Below are 26081 nucleotides of genomic sequence, written 5' to 3' on the forward strand. Positions count from 1 at the left end.
GATAGGTAGGTAAACACGTAAATATGTAGGTAGATATATAGGTAGGTAGGTAGATAAGTAGGTATATCGGTAGGTAAGTAGGTAGGTAGGTAGGTATAGCGGTAGGTATGTAGGTAGACAGGTAGGTAGATATGAAGGTAGATAGGCAGATATGTAGCTAGATAGGAAGCTATGTAGGTAGATATGTAAGTAGATCCTCCTAACGGACAAAGGAAAGTGTGAAAATTCCCTTGTTTCCTCCCCGCCCGGGCAGGGGTGACGAGGGAGAGATGGGGACAGGGGAAAGGCAGCACAGAGAGGGAAGAGGTGTCGTGGGGTGGTGGAGAAGGGGATGAGAGGGTAGGGGGGGGGGCAGTACAGGACACGTAGCTGAGGGTTCAAGTTGGATAATTTCAGATTCAGCAAAGACAGACTAGAATTGGTTTACTAAAAGTGGTGGATGAGTGGAACAGGTTTGACAGTCATGTGAAGAGTGCCAATACGATAGACATTCAAAAAGAGGTTACATAAGTTAATAGATGGTGAAGTAAGGTGGAGTTAGACCTATGTACCGGACTCTTGCAAACCCCTTACGTTCTTATTGCAAATCCCTTATGTTCTTATTGCAAATCCCTTATGTTCTTATATTCTTACGTTATGTTATTATCCCCCTTCCTTCCTTCTTTCTCCCTACCTTTCTCCCTTCTCTCTCCCACATCTATCAATCACTTAATCCTTCCTTCCTTCCCCCCTCTCCCACATCCCCCTCAATCTTCCTTCCTTCCTCCCTTCTCTCTTCCACATCCACCTCAATTTACATCCCATTCTTCCTTCTTCCATTCACTCTCACACACCTCCCTCACTCTCCCTTCCTTCCTCTCTTACTTCTCACACATCTTCAACTTCCCTTCCTTCCTTCCTCCATTCTCTCTCCCACACCTCCCTCCATTCCTCCCTTCCAACCTTCTTTCTCCGTCTCCCATATCTCCCTCATTCTCCCTTCCTTCCTTCCTTCCTCCATTCTCTCTCCCATACCTAACTCCATTCCTCCCTCCCAAACTTCCTTCTCCGTCTCACACATCTCCCTTCCTTCCTTCCTTCCTGCCTTCCTTCTTTCTTACCTTCCTCCCTTCCCTCTCCAACACTTCCAACATTCTCTCAATTATTCCCTCGTCTCCTCTCTCCCTCTCCCTCTCACCCCTCTTCCTCGCCCTCTTACCCCTTTCTATTCTCCCTCGCCCTCTCAATCCTCCCCTCGTCTAGCACTCTCCTTCTCAACCCACTTCCTCTCCCTCTCACCCCTCTCCCCTCTCCTCCCCTCTCCCCATCACAAAGGTTGGCAGTGCAATAAGTCACCGAGAAATGTGTTGCATATCCCCCCAAAAAACGGTTCCAGTTGCTTTATGAGACCATGTTTATACCCAATCCTATCTCTCATAGCTGTCTGTGCTCTCTCTCTCTCTCTCTCTCTGTGTGTCTGTGTCTGTCTCTCTCTCTCTCTCTCTCTCTCTCTCTCTCTCTCTCTCTCTCTCTCTCTCTCTCTCTCTCTCTCTCTCTCTCTCTCTCTCTCTCTCTCTCTCTCTGATCCCCGCTGCTCTTTCCCTCATCCTCTCTCACTAGCTTATCCGTTCTCCCCTTCCCCTTATACCCTCTCTCTTTTTTTCTGTTTTCATCTCTCTCTCTCTCTCTCTCTCTCTCTCTCTCTCTCTCTCTCTCTCTCTCTCTCTCTCTCTCTCTCTCTCTCTCTCTCTCTCTCTCTCTCTCTCTCAGCTATAGACACTCCCTCCCTTATCAACAATTCTCTCTATGCAATTCCCTCGTCACCTCTCTCCATCTACCTTCCTCTCACTTCTCCTCCTCCTCCTCCTCCTCCTCCTCCTCTCCCATTTCGCCGGATCCTCACTCTCTATCCTCTTCAAAGCATAAAAAGAAGAGACTTGGAGAAATTCTTACAGTATTTTCTGATCTTCCTCCTTCTCTTCCTCCGCCTCTTCCTCCTCCTCCTCCTCCTCCTCCTCCAATAGTAACAGCTTCACGCAAACTCACTTCCCATCTCGTATGTCTCTTTTCAACCTCCCTTCTCTCTCTCTCTCTCTCTCTCTCTCTCTCTCTCTCTCTCTCTCTCTCTCTCTCTCTCTCTCTCTCTCTCTCTCTCTCTCTCTCTCTCTCTCTCTCTCTCTCTCTCTCTCTCTCTCTCTCTCTCTCTCCCTGCTTTGAGTTTAGTCATGTGGGAGAGAGAGACGGCATTAAGATCTCTTACAGACTATAAAGGGAAACGAGCACACACACACACACACACACACACACACACACACACACACACACACACACACAGCACGGGACGCAACCAAACACTCTCAGATTAATATTGATAGGGTCTCTCTCTCTCTCTCTCTCTCTCTCTCTCTCTCTCTCTCTCTCTCTCTCTCTCTCTCTCTCTCTCTCTCTCTCTCTCTCTCTCTCTCTCTCTCTCTCTCTCTCTCTCTCTCTCTCTTATATTTCTTTCCGAATTGTTATATTTTTCATTCTCTAATTATTCTACACCAGCTCTTCCTCCTCCTCCTCCTTCTCCTCCTCCTCCTCTTCCTCCTCCTCTTCCTCCTCCTCTTTCTCTTCCTCTTTCTCTTCCACCTCCTCCTCCCTCTTTTTCTTCCTCCTCCTCCTCCTCCTCCTCCTCCTCCTCCTCCTCCTCCTCCCCCTCCTCCTCCCTCTTTCTCTTCCTCCTCCTCTTCCTCCTGTCGTTAACGCAAGTCTGGTTCCCATTCATCAGCAGCAGATCAAGGTGCTGGGAGAGTACAGCGGCGCGTCAGGAAACTAACCGGTTTCATCGCACAAAGAGCAAAGCCGTACAATAAACGACTCAAGTGGCGCTTCCTCTTTTCGTTGGGAAATATAATGATTAAGAGTAGATGTTATACACGTCTGAAAGTACCTGAAAATTTGAAAAACATTAATAAATCTTCGCTTTTTGAGCTTTACTGTAATTCAGCAACTTGGGAAAATAGCGAGGCAATTTATTATAGACAAAGGCGGGAAATCTTTATAAAATCGAATCATCCGTCATTGGTAGAACCTTACAGGAAAACGATAAACTCAGTAAGAATAACATTGATCGTAGTTTATTGGAGTATTAGTCAAGTGGACGTTCCCGTATGAACACAAAGCGGTAGTTGACCTGTTCTCCAGTTCACCGAAAAGTCTGACAAATAGATTGTTCACTAAAGCAGTCACCCTCGTTACTCCTGACAGGCTTTGTGCTCCCAGCTCATCCATGTTGCTGTGCTGCTTCTCGTCTTTCGTGTTCTGATCCTCTTCCTCCTTATCATCATCATCACCACCACCACCACCACCATCATCACCACCACCACCACCACCACCATCATCCCATCCTTCATCCCTCCTCCACTTTTTCGTATTCTTCAGCTTCCTACCAACTTTCTCTCCGTTTCCTCCTCCTCCTCCTCCTCCTCCTGAGTGATAGTTTACCTGTGAAGGACGCGGGAGGATGATACCACCTGAGGAAGATGGAGGAGCTGGTTTCATTTTTGCTTCGCCTCAGAATTCTGGCCAAAAAAGGTGAACTTTTGAGCCATCTTCGTCATTTTCGAAAAAGTATCGTTTTCTGTTTTATTTCTCTGAGCTGGGGGAATTTTTTTTTTTTACAAATTTGATTGAAGACATACTATATTTTTTTTCCTATTACTCTATTTTATAGCTTTTGTGCAGTCTTTTTGTTATTTATTCACTTTAGAGTCACTGATATTCTTGTGTTTATATCTTTTCTCGTTTTCATATGTTAAGAACCAATTTTCAGTGTTTTAATTATGATAGTTGCATTAAAACTCATGTAATTCTCTCTCTCTCTCTCTCTCTCTCTCTCTCTCTCTCTCTCTCTCTCTCTCTCTCTCTCTCTCTCTCTCTCTCTCTCTCTCTCTCTCTCTCTCTCTCTCTCTCTCTCTCTCTCTCTCTCTCTCTCTCTCTCTCTCTCTCAAAACCCTTGGAAATGTTGATATCAAGGTGTATCTGTCTAGTCCATCTAAGGGCCAGTTCCTCCTCCTCCTCCTCTTCCTCCTCCTCCTCCTCCTCCTCCTCTCCTCCTCCTTCTCCTTCTCCTCCTACTCCTCTCCTTCTCTTCGTGTTCTTACTTTTACTTTTCTGAATCTTTCCCTTCCTCTTCTTCTTCCTCCCTCTTTACCTCTGCAAAACTCTCCTTCCTTAAAACTTCCTTGGCCTCCTCCTCCTCCTCCTCGTCCTATCTCTCCTCTTTCTTTTTCTTCCTTCCTGTGTACGAAATGTCACTCCTTCACAACCGTTTCCTCCTCCTTCTCCTCCTTTTCTTTTTTCTTTTTTCTTATTCTTTTTATTATTATTATTATTATTATTATTATTATTATTATTATTATTATTATTATTATTATTATTATTATTATTATTATTATTATTATTATTATTATTATTTTCTTCGTTTTCTTCATTTTCTTTTTCTTCTTTTTCATCTTCCTACTCCTCCTCTTCCTCCTCCTCCTACTCCTCAGGGAACTAGACGCCGCTGCCTTGCATAGTCTTATGTCACCATTGGCCAAGGTGTAATACCTGTTCTGTCTCCCGTGCCGGGGTCATGGTGAGGCCTCTGGGCAGCAGCAGTGGTGGATTGGACTGCAGGCAAAGTATCTCTTTATGAGACAATGGCTGGAGTTCCAGGGTCCTAGTTAGCTGGACCGTGCCCTAGTTATTTAGGCCTGCGGTGTTGAGGAGTGTGGCGGCCTCTTCACTAAAAAGCCTCCCTGGGAACCAGTTATCGTGTGAACTCCCCGTCCCTCCCCTCTAATGACGGAACTCCCATCCCTATTCTGCATAGCAGTTGATTCCTGTTCTTGTCTCCTGAAAGAGATCACCAACCCTTCCCCAATCCACCAGACCCATCACCATCCCTTCCCCTATCCACCAGTCCCATCACCAACCCTTCCCCGATCCACCAGACCCATCACCATCCCTTCCCCTATCCACCAGTCCCAACACCAACCCTTCCCCGATCCACCAGTCCCATCACCATCCCCTCCCCTATCCACCAGTCCCATCACCAACCCTTCCCCGATCCACCAGACCCATCACCATCTCTTCCCCTATCCACCAGTCCCATCACCAACCCTTCCCCGATCCACCAGTCATATCACCATCCCTTCCCCTATCCACCAGTCCCATCACCAACCCTTCCCCGATCCACCAGACCCATCACCATCTCTTCCCCTATCCACCAGCCCCATCACCATCCCTTCCCCTATCCACCAGTCCCATCACCAACCCTTCCCCGATCCACCAGTCCCATCACCATCCCTTCCCCTATCCACCAGTCCCAACACCAACCCTTCCCCGATCCACCAGTCCCATCACCAACCCTTCCCCTATCCACCAGTCCCATCACCAACCCTTCCCCGATCCACCAGACCCATCACCATCCCTTCCCCTATCCACCAGTCCCATCACCAACCCTTCCCCGATCCACCAGTCCCATCACCATCCCTTCCCCTATCCACCAGTCCCATCACCAACCCTTCCCCGATCCACCAGTCCCATCACCATCCCTTCCCCGATCCACCAGTCCCATCACCATCTCTTCCCCTATCCACCAGTCCCATCACCAACCCTTCCCCGATCCACCAGTCCCATCACCAACCCTTCCCCTATCCACCAGTCCCATCACCATCTCTTCCCCTATCCACCAGTCCCATCACCAACCCTTCCCCGATCCACCAGTCCCATCACCATCTCTTCCCCTATCCACCAGTCCCATCACCAACCCTTCCCCTATCCACCAGTCCCATCACCAACCCTTCCCCTATCCACCAGTCCCGTCACCATCCCTTCCCCTATCCACCAGTCCATCACCAACCCTTCCCCGATCCACCAGTCCATCACCACCTTCCCTATCCACCAGTCCATCACCATCCATTCCCCGATCCACCAGTCCCATCACCAACACTTCCCCTATCCACCAGTCCCATCACCAACCCTTCCCCGATCCACCAGTCCCATCACCATCTCTTCCCCTATCCACCAGTCCCATCACCAACCCTTCCCCGATCCACCAGTCATATCACCATCCCTTCCCCTATCCACCAGTCCCATCACCAACCCTTCCCCGATCCACCAGACCCATCACCATCTCTTCCCCTATCCACCAGACCCATCACCATCCCTTCCCCTATCCACCAGTCCCAACACCAACCCTTCCCCGATCCACCAGTCCCATCACCATCCCTTCCCCTATCCACCAGTCCCGTCACCATCCCTTCCCCTATCCACCAGTCCCATCACCAACCCTTCCCCTATCCACCAGTCCCGTCACCATCCCTTCCCCTATCCACCAGACCCATCACCAACCCTTCCCCGATCCACCAGTCCCGTCACCATCCCTTCCCCTATCCACCAGACCCATCACCAACCCTTCCCCTATCCACCAGACCCATCACCATCCCTTCCCCTATCCACCAGTCCCAACACCAACCCTTCCCCTATCCACCAGACCCGTCACCAGCCCTTCCCCTATCCACCAGACCCATCACCTCCTTCACTCCATCACTTCCTTTGTGTTTCTATGTGTTGTGTTCCTCCTCCTCCTCCTCTTCAAAACACTCTTCCTCCTTTTTCCTTTCCCCTCACTATCTTCTCTTTAAAAAAAAATTCTTTCATAAAAAAAATCACCACCACCATCATCACCTTCTCCTCCTCCTCTTCCTCCTCCTCCTCCTCCTCCTCCCCTCCAGTACTTCCACCTAATCCTCTCCCTGACACGCCCGGACAGCCACCAGTCAGGGCGTCCGTAAATCCTTCCGGAGAGGAGCACAGGCAGTGACGTGTGGCAGGCCAGGCGTATACCCGAAGGGGACGGTGAGCGGGAGCTAAAAGGAGAACGCCGAGGGAAGGGAAGGATGAAGTGGACGCAGAGAGAGGCACGCCATATGGGTAACGCCAAAGAGAACGGCACAAGGGAGGATGCTACCAAAGACATATGGGATGCCGAAAAGGATCGCTGAATGAAGAACACTGAAGAGAAAGGCAAAAGGAGGACGCAGAAGGATACAGAAGGAGAACTCAAAAGGAGGACTTAGGAGGACACAGGAGGAGGACACAGGAGGAGGACACAGGAGGAGGACGCAGAAGGAGGACGCACAAGGAAGGACCAGAAGGAAGGCACAGAAGGACGACTGAGAAGGAGGACTCAGAAGGAGGACGCAGGAGGAGGACGAAGAAGGGGGACGAAGAAGGGGGATGCAGCAGGGGGCCACAGAAGGAGGACGAAGAAAGAGGACGAAGAAGGAGGACGAAGAAGAAGGACGAAGAAGAAGGACGAAGGAAACATGGAAACATGGAAATCTAAGCAACAGAAACCCTACTGGCTCATTACGTGGTTGCCCGCTCTGGTGAATAAATCTGCTCGACAGCCACTTGGGGCCTGGGGAGCAGATGAAAGCACCTCGGTATTCAGTTTACTCCTGACGCAACGAAATGACGGTCGATTCGATATTTGAAGGAGTTGATGGTAATCGCATTTACTACTTCTGAGGGACGATTGTTCCAGTGGCGGATGACTCGGTTTGAAAAGAAACTCCTTCCAATATCTGTGTTACATCGACTCGACTGAATGGGTAAACCGTTATTTCTAGTTCTCGAGTTGATTTGCAGTTCAAAGAATTTGGAGTAATCGACGTTATTGAACTTTTCAGGTACTTGAAGCCTTGAATCATATCCCCTCGTAGGCGTCTTTTCTCCAGTGTAAAGAGATTGAGTCGCTTGAGTCGTTCCTCGTATGGTTGAGCCCTTAAGGTTGGAATCATTTTCGTGGCGCGTCGTTGAATCCTTTCCAGTAAATCAATGTCCTTTCTGTAATTAGGAGACCAGAACTGTACTGCATACTCGAGATGCGGTCTTACCATGGAATTATACCAGGATAGCATCATGTCTGGCGTTTTACATTCGCAGTTCCTCGCTATGAACCCGAGCATAGTGTTGGCTTGGTTGTATGCTTTTTTACAGTGATTCGCGTGTTTCAGGTCACTGCTGATAGTGACCCCAAGATTCTTTTCCTCCTGCATAGACTGTAGAGGTTTCCCATTCATGATGTATGTATGGTTACTATTTCTGGACCCAATGTGCATGACTTTGCATTTGTCCACATTAAAGGACATTTGCCATTTCTCCGACCATTCGATAATGTGATTGAGGTCTTTCTGAATGATTTCGCAGTCGGTCTTTGTGAGGGCCTTTCCCCCCACCTTGGGGTCATCAGCAAATTTCGATATTGTAGATTTCAGTCCTGATTCGAGGTCGTTGATATATATGATAAAGAGGATGGGTCCCAGCACTGACCCTTGAGGCACTCCACTAGTGACTGGAAGCCAATCGGAAGGCTGTCCGTTGAGTAACCCTCGTTGTTTTCTGTCGGTGAGCCAATCAAGGAGGATAAAGAAGGAAGACGAAGAAGGGGGACGCAAAAGGGGGCCACAGGAGGAGGGGGACGAAGAAGGGGGACGCAGAAGGGGGCCACAGAAGGAGGGAGGAGGAGGAGGACGAAGAAGGAGGACGCAGAAGGGGGACACGGGAGGGCAGATGAGGAGGACACAGAAAGGGACGCAGAAAGGGACGCAGAAGGGGACGCAGAAGGGGGACACATGAGGACAGATGAGGAGGACACAGAAAGGGACGCAGAAGGGGACGCAGAAGGGGGACACAGGAAGGCACAGGAGGAGGGCACAGAAAGGGACGCAGAAGGGGACGCAGAAGTGGGACACAGGAGGGCAGATGAGGAGGACACAGAAAGGGACGCAGAAGGGGACGAAGAATGGGGACACAGGAGGGCGCAGAAGGAGGACGCAGAAACAAGGCTAAGAAATGTGATGCCGAAGAGGGAGAGTATAGAAAACGGCGAACGGAAAAACGAAGAGGGAACGGAGAAGATGGGACGCAGGAGAAGAAGATTGAAAAGCCGAAGGGAACACAGAAGATGAGACGTCGAAGGTAACGCCGAAGGGAAACGCCGAAGGGAGGACGCAGATGGGGAGTAAACGCCAAGGGATGACGCCGAAGGGGGAACTTTCATATATTTCCTGTATAAAAGCCATGTTGCATTCAAAGGGCTTCTTTAGAGGAGTTCTAAGTATTCTTTAATCTGGGTTTCAAATTATTAATGCTGACTGATTTTTCTTGGATGTTTTAATTGTTAATGTTTCTTTCGAGTAACTTTATCTTTCTTTATGAGTTTCCATGTTTTTTTTTTATTTTGTTTTGTATTATTTGTTATACTAGCAGTGCATATCAAACCCTATTTACTTTGTTTGTAATCTCACCTTTATCTTCACGTCTCCATTTCGTATTTCCATTCACTCTCACCTTCTATTTTCATTTCACAGGTTTTTCATTTTAAGAGTCCTCCCCTTCATAAAAAGCGCCCTTCTGTTTCATTTCGTCTCCTCCTCCTGAATCTTTACGTGCTGTGCTTCAGTCCGTCCGTCTACCAAGCGTTTGATTCATTTTTACGCGTCCGCTGTTTCAATTCCTCTTCTTTTAACTTTTATTCCATTCTAGGTCGCCATTCCTGTATTCCCTCTTTTTCGTTTCGTCACGTTCACGAATTTCATTACGTCTATAGTCCGCTTCATCACGTTCATTGGCCGTCATCGTTTTATTCTCTATTTTCTGTTTCATCACCTCCGCGAATTTCGTCACGTAAATATTCCGGTTCGTGACGGAATATATTCTGTTTTCCACGCAATGTCTGTTCTCTGTGTCGGTCATATCCTGCGCATCCGTTCTGTGCTACGTTCGCTACCATTTCACGTTCTCTATTTCACCTCGTTTTCTATTTCAGCTCATCCCATCGCCACCAAATGGAGTGAACCTTGCAAAAAAAAGTATTCGTTCACATTCCGTCTGATACAAAACGACACACGGAACGAAGGATGCTGGAAAATGTATGTTCGTCCATTATACATTTCGATTTGGCTGGCAATAACTGGAAAGCATGGATGTGAGCGTGTATGTGTGCAATGGATGGCTGGATTACTCATACACACACACACACACACACACACACACACACACACATGCACTGCGAGAATCAACTCTATGAATACATTTTGCTGGTGTATTCACAACTGAGATAAAAGGTTAAGCTTCATATTCACGCAAAATAACACAAACTAAACGGCGTGGAAGGATAGTGCAGGTAAAACGTAGTAAACATATTTCTTTTTGTTTTTAAACTTGAAGCACTAAACGGAAAACGGAGAGAAAACAGACGAGAGGAATAATAATAATACAGGTGTGCGTCATATAAAAGGCTGGGAAGCTTTTATTTAATTCACACAAAAAACTATTCGGAGTTAAAACTTGAAACTTGGCATGTAACTTCTACTTTCTTTCCCCTCAAGAAGACAGTCTGAGCGCGAACTGAGCCACTGAAAATGTGAAAAAAACGAGACATTGTAAACGAAAAAAAGAGAGACATTGTAAAAGAGCAGAGAGAGAAATTGTAAAAGGAAAAAAAAAAGAGACATTGTAAACCGGCAGAGGGAGACATTCTAAACGGGCAGAGCGAGAAACTGTGAACTCGAAAAGCGAAACATAAAAAGGAAAAACGAGACAATGTAGAAGCGAATAGCAAGGCAGACTAAGATGCGACACACTAAAAAGTGACTAAATTAAAGCAAAGATATCGTGACGCAAACACTCAGAGATGGTAAACGCAGAGACTATTAATTTACCACAAACGCAAAACAAAACACGCAAAACAATATTAAACCACCGTAACCCTGAACATTAATAAGAGACTGTTGACGCAAAGACTAAGATACCACAAGAAAAGTAAGATAATGTAACCGCGACACAGATACTCAAGCAAGAACATAAACTACTAAATAACTATAACCGCAAATACTAAGACATCATTGACGCAAATCGCAAAACAGATCTTAGACGCCGTAACCCCGGACACTCAAGAGGTCGTAAAGTGAATACTAAGACATCGTAAACCTCAGCAGATGATCGTAAGTCGGACAAAGTGACGGAAGACGAGCCAATACGATAATCAGCCGCCCCACGAAGCCGCCTCATTGCATACAGCTGTCGCGGGCCGGGAAAAGGAGCGAGGGGCGTCGAGTACTAATTAATCAGGCTTTTAGGGGTGGAAAAAACATGTTGACAGGCGGATGGACAGACAGCCACCCGAGGGACCTTCAGCACAGCCTTCTCTTCGCTCAAACCCTCGAGCTGAGATGAAGCCGTAAATATCTCCCTCTCCTTCACCGCAGAGAGAAAAGAGAGAGAGAGAGAGAGGTAAAGCTAAAGTAAAAATATAAAGAAAGAAAAGAAAGAAAGAAGAAATGAAAAAAAGAAAGAAAGAAGCAAAGAAAGAGAAATAAGAGAAGATAAAAAATAGAACATAACAGAGATAGAGAGAAAGAAAAAGAAAAAAAAAGAAAGAAAAAAAAGATAAGGAGAGAAAATAGAAAGAAAAAGAGGAGAGAAAATTACAAAGATGTGAGCAAGATTGTGACCACTGGAATAATGTGGTGGTGGTGGTGGTGGTGGTGGTGGTGGTGGTGGTGGTGGTGGTGGTGATAGTGGTGGTGGTGGTGGTGAAGAAAGTGGCTGGAGAAGGAAATGGAGACACCGTGAAGCGAGGAGATTAGCGCCGATGGAAATGGAAGAGGAGGAGTGGGAGGAGGAGGAGGAGGAGGAGGAGGAGGAGGAGGAGGAGATGGTAAGGTGTATAGTGGCGTTTGTGAATGTAGTGGATGTGGAGATATCGGGGAATGTGGAGATTAGAGAGAATGGAAATGCAGGAGGAAGATGAAGAGGACGAGGAGAACGGAGGAGGAGGAGGAGGAGAAGGAGGAGACAACGGTACGAAATTACGAGAAGAATGGGGCAATGAGACAGAGAATGAAGGAGAAAGAGAAGGAGGAAGAGGGAGGAGGAGGAAGAGAAAGAGAACAACAGTAGAGGAGGAGGAGGACACGACTAAGAGGAGGAGAATAAAGTAGGAGGAGGAGAACAAAATGTAATAGGAAGAAGATACAAATAAGAAAAGGGAAACAGAGAAAGAGTGATAAAGAGGAACTTGTCAATAAGGGGAGAAGCTAACATCCTGCCTGGGCTTTTAGTGGTAGGTGAGGTTGGTATCCCTGTTCCCGTTTTCTCTGGTGGGTAAGGTTGGCATGCTCCCGTTTTCTTTACCTCAGCGTCCCTCTTGAGTCCCCCCTGCTGCAAGTCCGTCACGTTACAGTCGCTACCCCGTGTCACTGTTGCTGGAAGTGTGTTGTTACCTTGTTGGCCTATCTCTTCACTCTCTCCTCAGTCTCTCTCTCGTCTCTGCTTTGTATACTTGCGTCAATTCTCCTCATCTCCCTTCTTCCTTTCCTCTCCTCTCCTCTGTTCTGTTCTCCTACAATTTCCTTTCGTCTCCTCTTTTCTCCCTCTGTTCTCTTTTGCATTAGTTCAGTTTCCTCAACCTTCCTTCACTCTACTTTTTCTCCCCTCCATGAATTACTCCTTTTCCTGTTATTTTTTCCCTTTCCCTCCTTTTCCTCCTGTATTATTTCCCTCTCTTTCTCTGCTATGCCTTCTCCTCCTTTCCCTCCCTGTATCTTCTCCTTCCTTCCTTTCTTTGCTATCTCGCTTCCTCCCATCCAACCCTCCAGTAAATTTATGTTCTCTTCTCTCCACTTCTCTGGTCTTCTCCACTCTGCTCTTCTCCACTCTGCTCTCTCCACTCCACTCCTCAACTCTCAGTCTTGTTGTCTTTTCGTGTCTTTATCTCCTCTTTCCTCTCCTCTCCTCTTTTTTTTGTCCTCTCTTCTCTCTTTCCTCCTCTCTTCTTATCGTCTCCTCTATCCCTTGGTCATCCTTCTCATTTTCCTCTTCTCTCTTCCTCTTCTTTTTTTTCTCTCCTTTATTCCTTGTCTATCCTTATCTCTTTTTTTCCTCCTTGTATTTTCATCTCTTCTCCTTTCTCTAGCTCCTCTTTATTTTTCCTCTACTCTATTCCTTGACCTTTCCTCCCCTTTTTACCTCCTCTTTTCTTAATATCCCTCTCCTCTCTCTCTCTCTCTCTCTCTCTCTCTCTCTCTCTCTCTCTCTCTCTCTCTCTCTCTCTCTCTCTCTCTCTCTCTCTCTCTCTCTCTCTCTCTTGCCTTTTCTCCTCCTCTCCTTTCTTCTTCTCTCTATCTCTTCTTTCATATTCCCCTTCTATCTTGTACCTTGTCCTTCCTTCTCTCCTTCCATCTCTTTCTCTTTCTCTACCTCTTTTTCCTGCCCTCTCTTCTTCTTTCCTCTTCTCTTTACCTCTCTCTTAACTCTACCCTTCTTCTCTTCCCCCTTCTCCTTCCTTTTCGTCTCCTTTCGTTCCTAAATTGTTCTTCCATCCAGTCCTCTCCTCTCCCCTCAATCTGTCAATCTTGTCTTTTCATTTTCTCCCCTTTACTCTCTAATTTGCCTTCCCCGTGCCGTATCCCCTCTCCACCTCTCCACCCTGCCTTCCCTTCACTCCACTTTCCTCCACCTTGCACTTCATCTCCCCTCCATCTCTCCACCACGTCCCTCCAGCTTCTCTACTTTTCTCTCTAACCTCTCTAACCTTGTTCCTATTTCCTCCACCTCCTCCACCTTCCCCTTTCCTCCTCCCTTCCCCTCCTCCACCTTGCCCTTCTATCTCCTCACCTTTTCTCTCTTAACTTCTCTTCCCTTTTCCCTATCCCTCCTATCTTTACAACTTGCCTTCCCTTCGCCTTCCACTTTCTTTCTCTCCTCTCCTCCATCATGTCCTTTCATCCATATCTCCACATTGCCTTCCCCTTCCTTCCCCTTTTCCTCTCCTATATATTTCTTTATTTTCTTCGTCCTTCTCATCTTTGCTCTCTCTAACTTGTCTTCCCTCTCCCTCTTCCCTTTTCCCTCAACTTCTTCACCCTTCCATTCCCTTTCCCTCTCCCCTCAACTTCTCCACCATACCATTCCCCTTCCCTCTCCCCTCTTCCCTCAACTTCTCCACCCTTCCATTCCCCTTCCCTCTTCCCTCCACTTCTCCACCCTACCATTCCCCTTCCCTCTCCCCTCTTCCCTCCACTTCTCCACCCTACCATTCCCCTTCCCTCTCCCCTCTTCCCTCAACTTCTCCACCCTTCCATTCCCCTTCCCTCTTCCCTCCACTTCTCCACCCTACCATTCCCCTTCCCTCTCCCCTCTTCCCTCAACTTCTCCACCCTTCCATTCCCCTTCCCTCTTCCCTTTTCCCTCCACTTCTCCACCCTTCCATTCCACTTCCCTCTTCCCTCCACTTCTCCACCCTACCATTCCCCTTCCCTCTCCCCTCTTCCCTCAACTTCTCCACCCTTCCATTCCCCTTCCCTCTTCCCCCCACTTCTCCACCCTACCATTCCCCTTCCCTCTCCCCTCTTCCCTCAACTTATCCACCCTTCATTCCTTCCCTCTCCCTCTTCCCTCAACTTCTCCACCCTTCCATTCCCCTTCCCCCCACTTCTCCACCCTACCATTCCCTTCCTCTCCCTCTTCCTCAACTTATCCACCCTTCATTCCTTCCTCACCCCTCTTCCCTCAACTTATCCACCCTTCCATTCCTTCCTCTTCCCCCACTTCTCCACCCTACCATTCCCCTTCCTCTCCCTCTTCCTCAACTTCTCCACCCTACCATTCCCCTTCCCTCTCCCCTCTTCCCTCCACTTCTCCACCCTTCCATTCCCTTCCCTCACCCCTCTTCCCTCAACTTCTCCACCTTCCATTCCACGTCCCTCTTCCCTCAACTTCTCCATCCTTCCATTCCCCTTCCCTCTTCCCTCAACTTCTCCACCCTACCATTCCCCTTCCCTCTTCCCTCAACTTCTCCATCCTTCCATTCCCCTTCCCTCTTCCCTCCACTTCTCCACCCTACCATTCCCCTTCCTCACCCTCTTCCCTCAACTTCTCCATCCTTCATTCCTTCCTCTTCCCTCAACTTCTCCATCCTTCCATTCCCCTTCCTCTTCCCTCAACTTCTCCACCTTCCATTCCCCTTCCCTCTTCCCTCAACTTCTCCACCCTTCCATTCCACTTCCCTCTTCCCTCAACTTCTCCACCCTACCATTCCTTCTCCCTCTTCCCTCAACTTCTCACCTTCCATTCCCTTCCCTCTTCCTTTTCCCTCCACTTCTCCACCCTTCCATTCCCCTTCCCTCTTCCCACCACTTCTCCACCCTACCATTCCACTTCCTCTTCCCCACTTCTCCACCCTACCATTCCCCTTCCCTCTCCCCTCTTCCCTCCACTTCTCCACCCTTCCATTCCACTTCCCTCTTCCCCCCACTTCTCCACCCTATCATTCCCCTTCCCTCTCCCCTCTTCCCTCCACTTCTCCACCCTACCATTCCTTCCCTCTCCCTCTTCCTCCACTTCTCCACCCTTCCATTCCACTTCCCTCTTCCCCACTTCTCCACCCTACCATTCCCTTCCTCTCCCTCTTCCCCCACTTCTCCACCCTACCATTCCCCTTCCCTCTCCCTCTTCCCTCACTTCTCCACCCTTCCATTCCTTCCTCTTCCTCCACTTCTCCACCCTACCATTCCCTTCCCTCACCCCTCTTCCCTCCACTTCTCCACCCTTCCATTCCCCTTCCCTCTTCCCTCCACTTCTCCACCCTACCATTCCCCTTCCCTCACCCCTCTTCCCTCCACTTCTCCACCCTTCCATTCCACTTCCCTCTTCCCTCAACTTCTCCACCCTACCATTCCCTCTCCCCTCTTCCCTCAACTTCTCCAACCTTCCATTCCCCTTCCCTCTTCCCTTTTCCCTCCACTTCTCCACCATACCATTCCCCTTCCCTCACCCCTCTTCCCTCAACTTCTCCACCCTTCCATTCCACTTCCCTCTTCCCTCAACTTCTCCACCCTTCCATTCCCCTTCCCTCTTCCCTCCACTTCTCCACCCTACCATTCCCCTTCCCTCTCCCCTCTTCCCTCCACTTCTCCACCCTTCCATTCCACTTCCCTCTTCCCTCCACTTCTCCACCCTACCATTCCCCTTCCCTCACCCCTCTTCCCTCAACTTCTCCACCCTTCCATTCCACTTCCCTCTTCCCTCAACTTCTCCATCCTTCCATTCCCCTTCCCTCTTCCCTCCACTTCTCCACCCTACCATTCCCCTTCCCTCACCCCTCTTCCCTCAACTTCTCCACCCTTCCATTCCACTTCCCTCTCCCCTCAACTTCTCCACCATACCATTCCCCTTCCCTCTCCCCTCTTCCCTCAACTTCTCCACCCTTCCATTCCCCTTCCCTCACCCCTCTTCCCTCAACTTCTCCACCCTTCCATTCCACTTCCCTCTTCCCTCCACTTCTCCACCATACCATTCCCCTTCCTCACCCTCTTCCCTCAACTTCTCCACCTTCCATTCCCCTTCCTCACCCTCTTCCCTCAACTTCTCCACCCTTCCATTCCACTTCCCTCTTCCCTCAACTTCTCCATCCTTCCATTCCACTTCCCTCTCCCCTCAACTTCTCCACCCTACCATTCCCCTTCCCTCTTCCCTCAACTTCTCCACCCTTCCATTCCCTTTCCCTCTCCCCTCAACTTCTCCACCCTTCCATTCCACTTCCCTCTTCCCTCCACTTCTCCACCCTACCATTCCCCTTCCCTCTCCCCTCTTCCCTCAACTTCTCCACCCTTCCATTCCACTTACCTCTCCCTCCTTCTCCACCCTACCATTCCTTCCTTTCCTCTTCCCTCAACTTCTCCACCCTTCATTCCCTTCCCTCTCCCCTCTTCCCTCAACTTCTCCACCCTTCCATTCCCCTTCCCTCTCCCCTCTTCCCTCAACTTCTCCACCCTACCATTCCCCTTCCCTCTCCCCTCTTCCCTCCACTTCTCCACCCTTCCACTCCCCTTTCCTCTCCCCTCCACCCTTCCCCTCTATCTCTTTACATTGCCCTTCCTTCTCACTTCTTTCTAACTTGTCATCCCTTTTCCTCTCTCCCCTCCACCTCTCCACCTTTCCCTTTCCTTTTCCCTTCCCCCTCCTCCACCGTGCCATTCCCTCTTCCCTTCCCCACCTCCTTCTTTCCCTCCATCTCTCCAACTTGCCCTTCCCTCTTCCCTTCCCCTCCTCCACCTTGCCCTCCATCTCTCCACCGCGCCCTTCCATCTTCCCACCTTTCATCTCTAACCTGTCTTCACTTCCCTTATTCCCTTCACCTCTCCACCTTGCCCTCCACTTCCTCCCCTTCATTGCCCTTCTCTCCTCTCCTCCATCTCGTTCTTCCATTCCTCCTACCTTTGACCTCTAACCTGTCTTCTCTTTTCCCTTATCCTCTCCATCTCTTCTCCCCTTCCCTTCCACTTTTCTCTCCTCTCTATCTCTCCACCTTGTCCTTTCTCACCTTTCCTCTAATTTGTCTTACCTTTTTCCTATTCTCTCCACCTATCCACCCAGTTTTTCCCTCTCCCTCCCCTTTCTTCCTCTTCTCTCCACTTTCTCCTTCCATCTCCTCATCTTTCCTCTATAACTTATCTTCCTTTTTTCTTATCCAATCCACCTATTCACCCCTTCCCTTCCACTTTCCTTTCCCCTCCACCTTTCCACCCTGCCTTTCCCACCTCTTCTCTTTTCCTCTTGACCTTCCTCTCCTAACCTTGTCCTTCCTTCTTACCTTCACCTCTTAACCTCTCTTCCCTGTCCCCTCTCAACTCCACCTCTCCACCCTACCTTCCCCTCCTCTTCTCTTTCCTTCTCTCTTGACCTTCACCTCCTCACCTTGTCCTTCCTTTTTACCTTCACCTCTTAACCTGGCTTCCCTCTCCCCTCTTCCCTCCTCCACCTCGTCCTCCATCTCCTCACCTTTGCTACCTAACTCTTCCTCCCTCTCCCTTATCCCCTCCACCCCTTCTCTCCCTCCTCTCCTCCACCTCGTCCTCCATCTCCTCACCTTTGCTATCTAACTCTTCCTCCCTCTCCCTTATCCCCTCCACCCCTCCTCCCCTCCTCTCCCCTCCTCTCCTCCATCACTGCACACACTGATCGGGTTTCGAGCCTCCCGGAAACGAGTAAGGAAAGACTCGCTCCGATAAATTAAGTTACTCTCGCTTTAATTTGCAATCCCGTCTCGCCGACATGAAGGGCTTGCTTGCCGCTCCTCCCGCCGCTTCTGCCTCGCTCCGGGGTGCCGAGACGGAAGAGGTTCATGGAGAGAGAGAGGGAGATGGGAAACTTGCCTCAACTCTCTTTCTCTCCTTCCCTCTTCTCTCCTTCTCTCTGCAACCTCTTGTATTGAGTTTCCTTAGTCTTGCATCTTCCTTTTTTCCCCTCCATATATTATCATCTGAACCTGTTTCTTGTTTTTTTTTTATTCCTCCCGTATTCCTTCCCTCTTTCTCTTCTATGCCTTCATCTCCTTTCTCTCCTCCTGCCGTCTTCCTTCGCTATCTCTTTCTCTCCTCCTCCTCCTCCTCCTCCAGTAAGCTTTCATCTCTTCTCTCTCTCTCCCCTTCTCTCTTGCCTTCCTTTTTTCTGCCTTCTGTCTTACCTACCTCCTTCCGGCTTCCTACTTCCTCCCTTCCTTTTCTCTCTAATATCCCTTCTGACATAAGCTTTCCTCTCCCTTCTCTCTTCCTTTCCCCTTTCTTCTCCTCTATGCCTCTTGTTGTAACTTTTCCTTTTCCTCCCACTATACCTCCGTTTTTCTTTCGCAATCTGTCTCTCTCCTGTCCCTCTCCAACCAATAAGTTATCCTCTATCCTCTTCCACTATCGCCCTCCTGTCCCTCGTTCTAAAAGCTTCCCTCTCCCTCTTTCCTCCTCCCCCCCCCTCGTGTATAGGTCCTGAGGGGTGGGTAATCTGTGTGGGCGGGCGACTCCTCCGGCGGTGACTGAGGGAACTTGCTCTTCTTAAGGGACATTGGTCTGAGGAACAGCCAAACTCCGCGCCTTGACGGGAGTGGAGGAGAAGGAGGAGGAGGAGGAGGAGGAGGAGGAGGATTGGTAGAGAGGACAGTGGTAATGGTAGTATTGGTGATGACTGGTGATGGTAGAGAGGAGAATGGTAGTGGTGATGGTGGGTTGGAGATGAAAATGGTAATGGTGAGGATGCTGGAGATCAATGGAGTTGCAGAGATGATGGTGAAGGCGGTGAATTTCTACGTCTGAGGAAGGGATGAAGGGGGTAAGGGTAGTGAGGAGAGTGCATGGTGGATGATGCAAGGGCGGTGATGATAATACGTAGGAAAAAAGCTACTGAAGTAAAGGAAAGGAACAAGTAAAGGATAAATAATAAATAAAAAGGGGGGACAGAGTTAATTAGGCAAAGGAACTAAGTGGTATATGAAAAAGGGAAAGAATATTAAGACAGAAAGATTAAGGAGGAGAAGGAATAGGAAAAAGGAGCAGGAAGAGGAAGGGATAGGAAAAGAAGGATGAAGAGGAAGGGATAGGAAAGAGGAGAAAGAAAAGAGGACGAGATAGGAGAAGAAAGAAACAGGTGTAGGAAAAAAGCAAAGAAAATGGAGACAGAACGCTTAATAAAGAGAAGCAAGGGAAGAAAGAAGAGAAAAAGAGAGGCAAAAACATTACACGTGTGAGAAGCAAAAGAGAAAAGAAAAAAGAAAAGAAAAGTGAACAAGAAAATATACAAGCAGGACCCCTTCCCTAAACAAAAACAAAAAAAAAAAAAAAAAGGACCCAGGTAGAGAAAGGGAAAAGAAAGTAGAGGAAGGAAGCAAAAGTTTGGCACTCAGGTCGAGATGCTGAGAGGCGACGGAAAAGAAGGCAGAAAAAAAAAAGGTTAGGGTGGGAAGGAGAGGGGAGGGGAAGGCAAGGTGTAGAAGTAATGTTGCGGCCATGGTAATAAAATGGTAATGGAAGCAAGGGGGAAATGCAGCGAGGAAGGAGTCAATTTGAAACCCATTAGCAAACATGTTATGGGAGACGGACGTGGGGAGGAGGAGGAGGAGGAGGAGGAGGAAAAAGGAGTAGGAAGAGGAAGGGATAGGAAGGAGGAGAAAGAGAAGAGGACGGAATAGGAAGAAGAAGAAGGAAAAGACGAGAAAGGATGTGAAGAAAGAGGAACTAAAGAGGAAAGGATAAGAAGGAGGAACAGAAGAAGAGGGGATAGGAAGGAGGAGAAGTAAGAGAAAAGGAAAAGATGGAAAAAGGAAGAGATGAGAAAGGGATAGGAAAAAGGAGAAGGAAGGAGTAGAGGAAGGGGACGAAATGGATAAATAAGAGAAAACGTAAGAAATTATTATCAGAGAGAGAGAGAGAGAGAGAGAGAGAGAGAGAGAGCAAACTCGGCGTAAAATGTGGCAGATAAACCATTTTTCCGCAGGTTAATTACACCACATTTACTTAACAGGTGAACTCTGGAGCCGCGATTAAACAGCCTCTCTCTCTCTCTCTCTCTCTCTCTCTCTCTCTCTCTCTCTCTCTCTCTCTCTCTCTCTCTCTCTCTCTCTCTCTCTCTCTCTCTCTCTCTCTCTCCTATCTATTCATCTATCTATATATTTGTCTAAATTTCTATGCTGTCTTCCAATCCATATTTATCTCTATCTATTTACACCTCTCTTTTCTATCTATCTATTTCTATGGTTTGCTTCCTACTTGTCTATATCTATCTATTCAAGCCTCTCTCTCTCTCTCTCTCTCTCTCTCTCTCTCTCTCTCTCTCTCTCTCTCTCTCTCTCTCTCTCTCTCTCTCTCTCTCTCTCTCTCTCTCTCTCTCTCTCTCTCAAGCTATGACGTTACTTTGCTTTAATCCATTGAGTTGCAATACATATCAAGGAGATTTTCTATAGTGTCTCTCTCTCTCTCTCTCTCTCTCTCTCTCTCTCTCTCTCTCTCTCTCTCTCTCTCTCTCTCTCTCTCTCTCTCTCTCTCTCTCTCTCTCTCTCTCTCGTTGTATACTAGACAATATCAGCAATTCAAACGGGAACGTTTTTATTTTTTTCAGCGGCAGCAGGAGATAAAGTTACAAAAGTCTGCTGCTGCGGGTTATGTAAACTATCACTAAAAAGTTCTTGGTCTCCAATAATTATTTAATTCTGAATGACCTTTATTTACGTGTTAGAAAATGTGTTTATGCTTTGTACATTTCACACACACACACACACACACACACACACACACACACACACACACACACACACACTGACCTTTGAACTCTACTTTATTCCCACATTGACGTTTGCTTTCTCCCAGTCAAAGTGTAATCTCTCTCTCTCTCTCTCTCTCTCTCTCTCTCTCTCTCTCTCTCTCTCTCTCTCTCTCTCTCTCTCTCTCTCTCTCTCTCTCTTTATTTATTCCCCACTTCATTCCCTCTTTATCTCTTTCCTTTCCCCTCTTTCATTCTCTCCCCTCCTGTCAGTTACTCTTTTGCTTAACTAACATTCTCTCTCTCTCTCTCTCTCTCTCTCTCTCTCTCTCTCTCTCTCTCTCTCTCTCTCTCTCTCTCTCTCTCTCTCTCTCTCTCTCTCTCTCTCTCTCTCTCTCTCTCTCTCTCTCTCTCTCTCTCTCTCTCTCTCTCTCTCTCTCTGTGTGATTGGCTGGCTCATATGGGCGTCAATTTGTGATCTAAAGTGGAGCAAAGAGGATTCGGTGCCCTGAAAATTCGGCAACATAGTCAACGCTTTCGAATTATATCACGTAACAAACGTTTCAACAGTATCAAGACATTTCTCCATCCAAAACTAACCCTTTTTTGGGCCACTTAAACTATATTGTCTTTTCTTTATGGCAGGAGCAGCACTTAGACGTCTTTTTTTCTGCCCTTGAGCTGCTTCCTTTATTGTAGAAAAGTCTGGATGATGGCTGACAGGAGTTGATGTTACATGTTTTCAGTAACAAAACGTACTGGATGAAATACTTACGCTCTGAGATTTTGCAGCCGAAAAATATAGATTCCGAAGTCAGTTAACGCGTGAACGACAATCATATAAGGAGATTGATCGGGGGTATCCTGCTATGTTGAGGCATTGTGGCGATGTAAGCGGTGACTGGGTGCGATAGTGTAATTGAAGAGACTCCCGTGACCGCTAAATGAAAGGAATTAAGGTCAGAAATAAACTGTTAGCTATCAGAAAACTCACGGATATGTCGAATAAGCGTTTCTATATATCAACATTAGGTTTTCCTCCCTAATCTGAACTGGGTCTGATTTCGGTGACCCTAAAAAGGAAGGAACGGGTTATTAAGGTCAGAAATAGAGATTGTTAGCCGTCAAACAACTCACAGATATGCCGAGTAAGAGTTTCTACATCTCAATATTAGGTTTTCCTCGCTCATCCGAATTGCCTCTGATTCAGTTACAAGACAGCAGAAGTTAACACGTCACGTTATTAGCACAGTCTGCGGAGGAAAGTGACGTTTCTTTAGCAAGCAGTTTGGGTTGAATTAACTATTTCAACTTTTATGAATTTATTAACGAAAAAAATGTATGGAAAATGCATGGCAGTGAGCAGCGGGCTTTTTTTTAAACATCTGTTACATTTTTGTTATGCCCTAGAACTGACTCCTCTGCTGTAAAAAAAAAATAAAGTCAAAGGAAAGCCAGGTAGATAGGTAGTTAATAGGTAGCTAACACGTTTTGGGAAGGTCTAATAACCCACTGTCATCTCGTGAAGCCTGGCACCTCAACAATCCTCCCATGATACACGATATGACGGGTTGTCGCGTCTCCTACCTTCAGTCTCTTTTGAACTATGTCCGCGTCGAAAAATGTAGCATAAAACCGATTCACGGAGAACAATAACGCAACAGGTAATCTATATTCACAACATAATGTAACGGAGCTCAAAAATTATGATCGATGAATATGACATTGTACGCTTACTCAGGAAACTCCGTCCCCCTTGTCAAGGGAAATTATTCATTGCAGAACAAGGTACATCTCTCTCTCTCTCTCTCTCTCTCTCTCTCTCTCTCTCTCTCTCTCTCTCTCTCTCTCTCTCTCTCTCTCTCTCTCTCTCTCTCTCTCTCTCTCTCTCTCTCTCTCTCTCTCTCTCTCTCTCTCTCTCTCTCTCTCTCTCTCTCTCTCTCTCTCTCTCTAATTCACTATGCAATATTACTTTAGTTTACACATCCACTTTGCAAGATGGCTCAGTGTGTGTGTGTGTGTGTGTGTGTGTGTGTGTGTGTGTGTGTGTGTGTGTGAGGTAATGGGTTTGACACAAGACATGAATATATAATAATTTGCATTGTGTGAGTTAAACGGGCTTGAGACATGGCCTTCTGCAGAGTGCGCGCGCACGCGCGAGCGTGTGTGTGTGTGTGTGTTTACTACTACTACTACTACTACTACTAGTAATAATAATAATAATAATAATAATAATAATAATAATAATAATAATAATAATAATAATAATAATAATAATAATAATAATAATAATAATAATAATAATAATAATAATAATAATAATAATAATAATAAACGATTGATTGAGGATGAAAGGAAGCCTCGCAGCTGAAAATACACAAACATACAGACCACAAACCACAATGTACCAAGCAACAAACAGCTAACCTAGGCTATGGGGAAGCAAGGGGGGGGTAACATGCATTGTCAGGTGTAAACTAACAAACCATTAAGACTGCGAGAGTAGGGCGTGTTGATGCTATTCACTATGGTGGGAACGGGGCTATTATTGTGTCTTTCTGTTCTAGCCCGGATGAGGATTACGCGGTTGACATGCCTCGTCGACCTTTGTTGGTGAGGGGCTGGGGTTGAGGTGAGTGTGTGTGTGTGTGTGTGTGTGTGTGTGTGTGTGTCCTCCTAAAGTAAATAAGAGAATGCAAGGCGCCGCGATATCAATTATACAGCGAGACCATCATGGATCAGTAAAGGTGGAGGGGAAGGTGTCTCTCAGCTAAGATAGATAGATAGAGACAAAGAGAGAGAGAGAGAGAGAGAGAGAGAGAGAGAGAGAGAGAGAAATAAGAGGCCACAGGCAGCGAGCGTCACGACACAGGTAATGTTATGCAGATTGGGTGCCAGGTAATCTAATACAGATATTCCCACTTCAGGTGTTACACTCGCGGAAAGGTGGCAGCCCTTACCTGGCTTTACCTTTCTTTTCACGACTCTTCTTTCTTCACTGAACTTTCCTTTTCTTTCTTTTCTTGCGTCCCTTCCTTGGCCTCACTTTTCTTTTCTATGACACCTTTTTCTACTTTATTTCCTTTTCTTTCTTATCTTGCGTCCCTTCCTTGGCCTCACTTTTCTTTTCTATGACATCCTTTTCTTCTTTATTTCCTTTTCTTTCTTTTCTTGCGTCCCTTCCTTGACCTCACTTTTCTTTTCCTGACTCCCTTTCTATGACCTTTCTCTTCTTTTATTCCTTTTCTTTCTTCTCTTCCCTTTTCTTACTTTGCCTCACAACTCTTCTTTTTTTCCAGCCTTCTTCCCTTTTTTCCTTTTTTTTATTTTCCTTTATCTTACTTCTTTTCCTGCTTCCCTAATCTTGTCTAATTTACCTATTCTCCTGCATCCCTGCCTTCTTTTTCTACTTCTTCCCTTCTTATCATCTTTTACTTTCATTTTTCTTTTTTTTCTGATATTCCTGCCTCCCTAATCGTGTATCATTCATCATCTTTTCCTGCATAACACCCTCCCTTACCTAACTCCCTTTCGTCTTACTCTTTTTCATTATTTTCCTTTGATTTTCTTACTTTTGTTTCTGGTTCTCTACTCTGGCCTCGATTAGCTTCTTTTCCTGCATCCCTCCCATTTTTTCCCGATTCCCTTCTCAGCTTTTTTAGTTTTATTTTCATTTTGCTTCTTTTTTTTCCTGCCTTCCCTAATCTTGCCTCATTTACCTTCTTTTCCTGCTTCACTTCCCTTCCCTTTGATCTTACATCCCTCCTTTCTTCACTTTTTCATTTTCATTTCTCATCCTTTTCCTGTCTCTCTAATCTTCTCTTTTTTTCTTTTCCTACTGTTCCTTACCTTGCTCCGACCTCATTCTTTTCCTAATAGCGTTTCTTCTTCCATTTCTTTAATTATTTTCATTTTCCATTCTCTTCTTTTTGTTCGTACCTCCCATTTTTCTACTTCCCTTTATATTCTAATCAATTTTTCCCCTTTTCCTCTCTACTTTCACTACCTTCTTTTCCTACCTCCATTGTTATTTCATTTTTCATTAGTTATTTTCAACTTTCCCTTCATTACCCAATTTTTCATTCTTTTTTTTTCTTTATCTCCTTTTTTTGTCTCCTGTATTTGATTATTTTTTTATTTACATTCCCTCCTCTTATTTTCTTTTCCTTTCCTTCCTATCTCCGTGACATTCCCTTCGGCACTTTATCCTATCTTTCTTCTCCCAATCTCTCATCCTCTCCATTCTTTGACTATTTTTCCTTCTTTCCTATTTTTTTCTCGCATCCTCCCTTCCTGTTTTAACTTTCCCATCTTCAGTTTCTCTCTTCCTTCTTCACCTCCATACCTCAAATCTTTACCCATGTTCCCTTAAGTCTTCATTTATTCCTTCCTTCTTCTCATTCCACTCATTTATCATTCTCTTCCCCTGCTCTCCTTCGTGTCCTATCGCCCTCTTCCCTTATTCCCTTACTTGCTTCCTTCCCGATCATTTTTTTCCTCTCCTCTTCGCCTGGCTTGCCTTTCTTATTTCCCTTACTCGCTTTCCACCTTAATCCCTATTCCCAACTCTCTCTCTCTCTCTCTCTCTCTCTCTCTCTCTCTCTCTCTCTCTCTCTCTCTCTCTCTCTCTCTCTCTCTCTCTCTCTCTCTCTCTCTCTCTCTCTCTCTCTCTCTCTCTCTCTCTCTCTCAAGCCTCGAAGGACATGAAGTATGCCGGGCTCAAACAGAGTTCCAAAATTACAAACAAAAACCGAGAGAGAGAGAGAGAGAGAGAGAGAGAGAAATCATTCCCTCCTCCTCCTCCTCCTTCTCTTCCTCCTCCTCCCTCCTGTGACTGCCGGATTGATTAAATCTCTAAAAGCAGGCAGCCTTGTAATGAGCCCACAGGCTTTCTGCTTCCTGCACGTCTATGTTTCCATGTTTCCTACTCCTCCTCCTCCACGTCCTCCTTTCCTTTTGGTGTGACATAGATTATGTGA

The 26081-nt window shown here is 46.9% G+C and overlaps 2 protein-coding genes across 4 annotated transcripts in view; one reads left to right on the forward strand and one right to left on the reverse strand.

The window, feature by feature from the left end:
- Positions 1-26081, reverse strand: part of LOC127006616 (discoidin domain-containing receptor 2-like) — a 390501-nt gene that overhangs the window by 337742 nt on the left and 26678 nt on the right. The window lies entirely within an intron of this gene.
- Positions 8649-8984, forward strand: LOC127006838 (acidic leucine-rich nuclear phosphoprotein 32 family member A-like). Its single transcript, XM_050877193.1, has one exon. It carries the CDS (start codon positions 8649-8651, stop codon positions 8982-8984), a length of 336 nt encoding a protein of 111 aa, XP_050733150.1.

The sequence above is a fragment of the Eriocheir sinensis genome, chromosome 33, assembly GCF_024679095.1.
Source record: "Eriocheir sinensis breed Jianghai 21 chromosome 33, ASM2467909v1, whole genome shotgun sequence".
In the NCBI taxonomy this organism is placed as follows: domain Eukaryota; kingdom Metazoa; phylum Arthropoda; class Malacostraca; order Decapoda; family Varunidae; genus Eriocheir; species Eriocheir sinensis.

Bases quoted from the DNA above. Each gene is read 5' to 3' on its own strand.
- LOC127006838 (XM_050877193.1), top strand. From the start codon at position 8,649: ATGAGGACAGATGAGGAGGACACAGAAAGGGACGCAGAAGGGGACGCA.